The sequence below is a fragment of the Phoca vitulina genome, unplaced genomic scaffold, assembly GCF_004348235.1.
Source record: "Phoca vitulina isolate PV1807 unplaced genomic scaffold, GSC_HSeal_1.0 scaffold1453, whole genome shotgun sequence".
NCBI classification, from domain to species: Eukaryota; Metazoa; Chordata; class Mammalia; order Carnivora; family Phocidae; genus Phoca; species Phoca vitulina.
The window spans coordinates 1-8,028 of record NW_022591140.1 but is presented as its reverse complement, the minus strand read 5'-3'; the positions used below and the strand labels follow the sequence as shown (position 1 = coordinate 8,028).

At 54.0% G+C, this 8,028-nt stretch overlaps 1 protein-coding gene across 1 annotated transcript; it reads right to left on the bottom strand.

Annotated features, from left to right (window-relative positions):
- Nucleotides 1-188: 188 nt before the first annotated feature.
- Nucleotides 189-7,494, bottom strand: LOC116629557 (cation-independent mannose-6-phosphate receptor-like). Its single transcript, XM_032399816.1, has 6 exons — nt 7,217-7,494; nt 6,655-6,911; nt 6,130-6,348; nt 4,218-4,367; nt 1,547-1,708; nt 189-425 (listed from the first exon to the last, which is right to left on the bottom strand). Exons 2-6 carry the CDS (start codon nt 6,727-6,729, stop codon nt 204-206), a joined length of 828 nt encoding a protein of 275 aa, XP_032255707.1. The 5' UTR covers nt 6,730-6,911; nt 7,217-7,494; the 3' UTR covers nt 189-203.
- Between the last annotated feature and the right edge of the window lie 534 nt (nt 7,495-8,028).

The window sequence follows — 8,028 nt, the reverse complement described above, 5'->3', positions numbered from 1 at the left end:
TGGCCTCTGGGTCCCAACATGACAAGTGGCTCACAGACCAGCATGAGCCCGAGGCCAGAGCACTCACACTCAGGGCTGTGTGGGTGGCACGCCATGTGGTCCAAGCCAGGTGTCCGCATTCACAGCATCCGGAGCTCCATGCCTCAGTTTCCTCCTGTGGCCGGGTCTAACACCACACTCCCCACAACATAAAACACACCCTGCTACAGAGATTTACCTGGAGGACAATTATCTCCGTTGGCATAACTTAAAATGACAGCTTCATCCTGGTGCCTGTAATCCAGTCTCATTGATGCCAGCCGCCCAAAAGATGCCCCCTTTCTCCTGGAAAGCAGGCAGACACCGCCGTCCTTACAGCCTCCTTCATCCAGGCCTGCCGCCGCGGTGCACACCCCTACACTGTAGGTGCGTGAGTCTCGAGTCACCTGGACAGACAAGAACACGCGTGGGCGTCAGTGGGTCTCCAGGTGGGGGAGAGCCGTCGCTCATGCCGGAAAGCAGGGGCCGCCTGGGGGCTGTGCACGGCTGCCTCAGTGCTCCCTTCCTCTCTCCACTCCTGACCTTCCTCCAGAGGGCAATGCCGGACCCACCGTCTGGGCACTTCCCTCCATCCAGCCCAGGCCCCTGGCGGGGAGCTGGCTGTCAGACCTCGGGCTGCTGCTCCACCTTCCTGAAGCCCGGGGTCCCCACCTGTGACGCAGGAGTGCTGAGGACAGAGCTGAGGAGCGGGAAGCAGACACAACACCGCTGCGCACGTACGTCGCCTTCCCTGCTGGCCCCACCCTCTGCAGGCTCGCACCTGCAGCACACCAGTCACACCCGTGCAAGGTCTCTATCACAGGAGCCAGGGCACGGGCCTCGGGGCTCACTACTCCCCAGCTACCATCCCCTGGGAGGTGCTGGGATCTGGTGGCATGGTCCAAGGTGCATAACTCAGTAACATCCAGATCACAGGCCCCCAGGTGGAGGGTCCCCAAACCCCAGTGACTCAAGATGCCCACGGCCTCGATATCACAAATAGCCCACGACACACAGGCCAGATAAGCTCCCCCCCAACACACACACAGACGTAGCTCAAGTCAGAGGAACATCCTAGCTGCCTCTATCCATCACCTCTGTGGTCAGCAAAGAGCTGCATCTGCATCTTGAAGTCAGGTTGGCAGGAGACACAAGGGAATGACTCACAGCCTCTTCTGGGTGTACCAGACCTGGCCCTGCCCTTATGGGATACACGGTGGTCACATGCACGTCCCCAAGCAGCCTCTTGACCTCCGCTGTATCATTTAATCCTCACAAAGCCCTATGGAGCTAAACTCTGAGCCGTGGCGCACAACTCAGGCGTTAGCTGGGCCTTGTTCGCTACACAGTCTAGAATCCCCAACAAGTTGATCCTGTGTGTCCAGGACGGAGACTAAGCCCATTACCCCTCTGTGCACTGTGCCTCAGTGGTCACACGTGCCCCATCACCTACAACACAAGAAGGTATCACAAAGAACCCGGGCCGCTGTGCCCCCAAGATCAGCGGGCTCCAGCTGAGCGGCATTACCTTGAAAGTGCTTTTGGAAAGGCTGGACAGGTTAAAGCTGTAATGCAGCTGCTCGTCCGTCAGGGAGCAGCCGTCCACCTTCACTTCGTCTGGACAGACCAGCGGGGTCTCCCACCCAAACACAAAGTCGCAGTCACTGGTCCTCAGCAGCATGGGAGCTCCCTGTTTGAGAGAAAACCCACATGGGTCAAGTACAGCATCCTCACACAGCTCTCCTCCCCCAGCTGGCACCAGAGAGAGACCCCCACTTCCGGGGCTGTGGCCGTGGCTGGGAAGCTGCCAGGTGCTCTGGGTGACCCGCAGCGGCCCCCCTCCAGGAGGGAGGGGCAGGGGCACCACCCTGCAAGGAACCAGGATGGCCCTGCCCACACACCTGGAGCCTCTCGAGTCACCTGGACAGATAAGCTCCCCCCCAACACACACACAGATGTAGCTCATGGTCCAAGGACGTGGACCTCCAGGACGTGGCCCTGCGTTTAGACAGAGTCCCCATGTCCACACTACCAGTTCTTTAAACGTCATGACCGAGCAGGGTGTGAAAGTGAGGCCCTGCCGAGGCAGAGGAGGGAGCCGAGCACTCTGGGACTCTCGCCGGGAGCGTCTCCACCCCGCTGCTACAAACTGAGGCCACCCGAGGAGGCCCGCACACCACTCGGCCAGACTGCACGCAGGCCACCGAGCCCGCACCAGCGTGCTTATGCCCCCCTTGCTCAGCAACAGCACAGACGGGCAGCTGGTCAGGAATTTCATTTTCAGTTGCTGCTTGAGAATCGGTTTTTCTATAAACTTCAGTGGAAAAGTATTCCCACTAAAGATAAAAACCACAGGGTAAGAAAATCTCTTTAAAATGTTTCCAACCTTGAGCGCACACTTCGTGTGAGGTGCCCGGTATCTGAAAGCCAGTGAACACTGCTCACTTTGAACATGCCCCTGCTGCCCCGAGACTCCGTGCCCGCCCCGTGGACAGCCCACCACGTGGGGTTAGCAGTGTCCCAGCCAGGCCGTTACACGCTCTCCATGTGGGAGGCTGAGATAATCGGCGCTCCTCGGGCGGTGGGTCTTCACAAGAACCCCTCTGAAGAGTGAGCCACTGAACGTGGCGGCCTTTCTACAGATAAAGCCACGCTGCCTTAGGCTGTGTGTGCCGATGGCCGCCGGGTGGACAAACCGCACAAACATGCAGACACACCCAGAGATAAAAGGAGTTCGCTGATCACAGCTCCGCCCCCCAGTAACTCAGGATTATCCTGAGGGCCAACGGACCATCTGTGGACAGGGGCGTGTCCAAGGGCCCTGAGATGGGGTGAGCCACTAGGTGGGGAGGGCCCAGGCAGCGATGGTCTGTGTCTTCCCCGTCCCTCCTCTCCCCAGGCTGCTGCCACGTCACTTCCCCCCACCGCCGGGCAGCCAGAGCCCCCTTTCCCTGACAGACAGGCCGACAAACCAGAAAGTCAGCCTAGGGAATCCACAAGACACGTTCTAGAACCGAAACGCGTTACCTGCGCTCCTAGGGCCAGATGAACCTTACAGTTCATCATCTTCAGGATTTTAAGAGGCACATATTTCTATCACCTCTCTCTCTCTCTCTCTCACGCACACCCACCCACCCACACAGTCCTACAGTCAAGCACATTCATGTTTCTGTAGCCAAATGTATGAATATTCTTATCAAGTGGGACAAACACCATGAGCAGCCTCCATCACTCATGTCAGAGGACTGAGTTTTCAGAGCGTTACAGATTTCAGAAGCACAGACTCCGCGCTGTGAAGCTGGGCTGCTCGGAGCAAAGAGCTCGCCAGCTGAGGAGGGGGAGTCCCGGCGGCCACTGCAGGGCTGCATGAGTCACGTACGGCACCCAGCACCTCTGAGTGCCTGTGAAATGGGGCCACAACCTACCCATTCAGCTCCTATCCACAGAGAGAACGTATGCAGAAGCTCTGTGGAACAGAATGACACTCGTGATGGAAGCCATGTTATTTTTAAATGCACTTACAACAGAAGTCGATAACCCCCTTAGAAGGAATATACGCAACTCTGTTAGAGCTATTTTGATTCCGGAGAGGCCTTCTGTGGTTCGCTAACTTCTGCATTTTGGTTAGATCCTGAACAATGATAGCTGCCAAAAGTCTGAGTTACCAATAAGAATAAAATCACTAATGCTATGGTTTTAAAAAAGGAAAAAGCTGACACTTCTATACGTTGGTACACATTGAAAACTACTCCTATGCTTAAGTGTTTCACGTTTTTAAATTACAGCAAGACTTGCTGTGCAAAGTCTGCCCCATTAATTCATTGTTAAATTAATGGTTTTAGGGGCACCTGGGTGACTCAATCAGTTAAGCATCTACCTTGGCTCAGATCATGATCCCGAGGTCCTGGGATCAGGCCCCACATCAGGCTCCCTGCTCAGTGGGGGGCCTGCTTCCTCCTCCCCCCAGCCCTCCCCCGCTTGTGTGCATGCTCGCTCTCTCTCATGCTCTCAAATAAATAAATAAAATCTTTAAAAAAAATTAATGGTTTTAAATTATTCAATGCACCACTGACGTACCATATGATTGCATCCATTTTCAATACAGGCATCCTTACGCCTGAAGCATGCTTTCTGAGCCTGCAGCTCTGGCTCACTAAACCAGGCTTCAGCCCCCAGACTGTGAACAGCTGCACACTTACCATGCTCACACCTCTCCTACAGTGAAATGCGATCAGTGAGGTGTAGTTGAAATGCTTGTCCGCTAAGCAAGGAGTACTACTTTCAAAATTCAAGTAAACTTCATTAGCTATGGGGTTGAGTATTGGAGGTCCTGTGACTCGGCCAATATCCTAAACAAAGAAAAAAGCAAACAGCATTTCAGGAAATTGCTCCTTGGGTTGGCGAACACAGGCTGATACAGAACTGCAACAATACCTCATCTGTTTTGAAAATGAGTAGCATCTAAAGAAACTAGGTTAACAGCAATTCACTTGACAAGTCTTGACAATAAAAGCTGCTGCTCAGAAAGTTCAGTTTGTCGGCAGTCATCAGTTTCGATCCTACGATTTCTAACAATAGGATTCTATTTCCAATCATGGTGAATCTTCAAAGATTCCAGGCATAGGTCTCTGTCCAGGAGTATCAAGAATGCTGCATGGTCCCCTATCACCTGATGGTGAGCGGCGGCAGGAGCCCCCAGATCTGCCCCCACGCCGGCCCGCCTCCTCACGCCCAGCACTGCCCCGGGATTGCTCGGTTTCCCTGGCAGTGCCCTTCGGGACATCCTTGGGAGGGCACAGGCTTATTTCCCATGACGTTTTATTGCTCAGCACAGCATCTGACACACACTGGCTGCTCAGTAAATATTTCTGAGCAAATAAACCCAAGAACGAAGGAAAGACGAGTGGTCAGAAGTGGTGTATGTGTGCATGAGTGAGCCACGGGGCTTTCGTTCATCACCATGGGGCATGTTCAGGCTATGATGACTCAACACGTGCTCCAAGCAGGAAACTGGCTACCGTTTTTAAAATCTGAAAAAGGACAGCCAGGCAGGAAAATACAGCAGATCTGACCTATCAGAAAGGGACTCACATCTAGGGTCCCAACCTGCACGGTCAGAGAGGACGGCACTGAAGAGCTTCCTACTAAGATGTGGTTCACCCAGGCCCTTGGCTCCTCACGGAGCTAGGACTTTGTGAGACTCATATCATGGCCAATTTCCCCACCCGCTCCCATTTCTCTCCACCGATGCTGCAAATACCCATTTTTAAAAGGACATCTCCAGGCACACCTGGGTGGCTCGGTCAATTAAGCATCTGCCTTCAGTTCAGGTCATGATCCCGGGGTCCTGGGATCGGGCCTCAAGTCAGGCTCCCTGCACAGCAGGGAGTCTGCTTCTCCCTCTCTGCCCCTCCCCCCCACTCATGCGTACTACAAGTGTGCTCGCTCTCTAATAAAATCTTAAAAAAAAAAAAAAGACATCTCCATATCTTATGACAGGACTGTGTAAAGCCTACAGATAGAAATATAGAAATAGACCCTTTTGAGATGCATCTCAAATAATAAAGCACAGCAAAGATTTGATAAAACAAAAAGATAACTCATGAAGACAATTTTCAAAGAACCAAAGCTGTACTAAAAAGAGCTAGGAGTCCCAAACTTTTAAGGCAAAGTATCCAGCAATTAGCAGATCTGCTCTTGCCCCTGAAGGACTCATTTACAAAGAAAGTGATTGTATCTCCCAAGCACTTTCTTTACCTAAGACATGCATTTCAAAAAAAGAAATCAAGTTCTTACCAGTTCTTTCTTGTCACTTTACATATAAGTTTCCTGATCAGAGTCAACCTTAAGAATCCTAACAGGACACCCTATTCACACATGTTCACGTTTTCTTCCACAACTGAGACCTCCTGGTCGCCATCATGAGCTGATGGCTCAATGCACAAATCCTTAACGTTAATCTTCCCCAACTGGACCCAGGACACACACAGTCCCAGATCCTTTCACCTTCCTATCTGCTTGAGTAACCCTCCACTGAAAGCAAGAAACACAACATGACAGTTGTTAAAAATCTTGCAAAACTTGTTTCTGCCTTGTGTTTCCCATACTTACTATGGGGGGACCGTCGACAGGAACCTTGCACACGGCCGCTCCGGCGGGACAAGGCACCCCGTGCATCGGGTTCAGCGGCTGGCAGATGTTGATGTAGAAGTCAGGGCCGGTGTCCGAAGTGTCATCCTCACTCTCGTCATACGCCTCATAGCCCCCCGTGCGGTGGATGAGGGGGGACAGGTCAATAATGGAGCTTCCGTTCCTCACAGAGCACTCCGTCTGTTAGACAGGGAGGACCTCGCTGGAGTCCACAGTAACATTCTCCTCATCACCACTAAGTCACCCCAGGAATTTAAAAGCAGCACATAAAAAGCACGAAAGATGGAACAACGTCCCCCAAATGCTTGGGCACTTAGACCTACTCATTGTTGGGACCATCACAGGTGGCTAAGCCATTCTGGGTACCCTCTGGGGGGAGGGGGAGTGGCAGCTGACAGTGACCTGCAGGAAAGCTGGTGCGGGAACCAGGGCCCACCCGGGCGTCAGGCAGGCATTTCTCAGAGGCCACACGGGCCCCAGACTCACCACCTGCTCGCAGGCCAGAGGCGTGTGCCAGGAAAAGAAGAGCGTGCATGTCTGCTTGTCGAGAGAGATGAGCATGGGCCTGTTGGTGGGCCCGGCCTCAGGCCTGCACACAAAGCTGATCACACTCTTGTAGGTCAGGCCGGATTTGGACGGACAGGGGGATCCGTCCTCATACACCAGCTGTAGGACCTGATCCACATAGGTCAGCCTCTTGTTTGCCTTGCCCACACTGATCCTGGTCTGCCCGAAGCAGGCCCCTGTACCGAACGTGAAGGGAGAGGAAAAGCACAATTACGGACTCAGGTGACCAGCTTTCTGAGGACTGCTTTCTGCAAATCCAGAGCTAACACTTGTCATTCTGAGCGTCCAGTGAGGTCTCAGCAAGTGTCCTGCATCTACCATTTCATCACGTAGCCACGGGTTTCCCCCGCATGAGCGGAATGTTACAGCAGAGAAGGTGATGGATCTTCAGTTCTACTCCTCTCTTTTGCCACAGGAATGCAGGGGCTGGGGACAGCCCTGGGGACAGGAGAGCCAGGCGTGGCGGCGGTCGTGCACTTACCCACGCCAGGGGAGCAGTTTTCATTGTCGTCACAGACACTGATGTACACGAGCCCCTTCTCGCTGTACGCGGCCGTGTGTCCAGCTCTGCCGCTTAAAGAGCTCAGATCAAACAGGTGTCCTGCAAGGGGGGAAGGGGCGGACACACAGTGACGCCAGCATGCTCACCCACAGACCACGCTGGCCATTGGGACTTCTGACTTCCTGCCGTGGGTCCGCCACTTGCCTTGTTCACTGACCTGGCCCTAAAAATGCTCCTGGCCAGCTAGACTACATCATGAGGCTAGACATTGCAAGTTTATATGATGGCTCATCTTTCCTCAGAAAACAGCGGCTCATAGCGTCCTCCTCCTCCGGGAGCTGGGCCACAACAGGGCCACAAGGGCCCTGGTGAGATTCAGGAGGGCCTGATGGCATCCCTCCCATGGCCAAGGGATGCCAGCCGCAGCCTGCTGGGTCCCCAGCACGGACGGCAGTCAAGGCCTCCCCGCTGCCCCCACAGGACCACTGGACCACGGACACTGACTCTACGCAACTCTGCAAGCCTACAGCTGGTGTGACGGGCACCCTCGGAAGCAGGAGTTATGGGCAGCAAGACTCGCAGGGAGATGGATCAATCTCTTCCCCACCGAAGGAGAAGTCCTAGCAAACAAAACTGGGTAGAGCAAGAGAGGACGCCAACATGCACACACGTGGACAGAATGCTACTGCCAAGGGAGTCTTGCTCCCCAGCTTCAAGTTAGGTCCCTCACTATGGGGGGGCTGGTGACTGGCAGTGTCCTCACTGTGGGGGGGGCTGGTGACTGGCAGTGT

Excerpts from the sequence above, each read along its gene's own strand:
- LOC116629557 (XM_032399816.1), bottom strand. The coding sequence starts at position 6,729 with ATGCTCATCTCTCTCGACAAGCAGACATGCACGCTCTTCTTTTCCTGG. Across the intron at positions 6,349-6,654 it reads CTCTGGCCTGCGAGCAGGTG|ACGGAGTGCTCTGTGAGGAA; the intron begins GTGAGTCTGGGG and ends CCTGTCTAACAG. Across the intron at positions 4,368-6,129 it reads CTGTCGACGGTCCCCCCATA|GATATTGGCCGAGTCACAGG; the intron begins GTAAGTATGGGA and ends TTCTTTGTTTAG.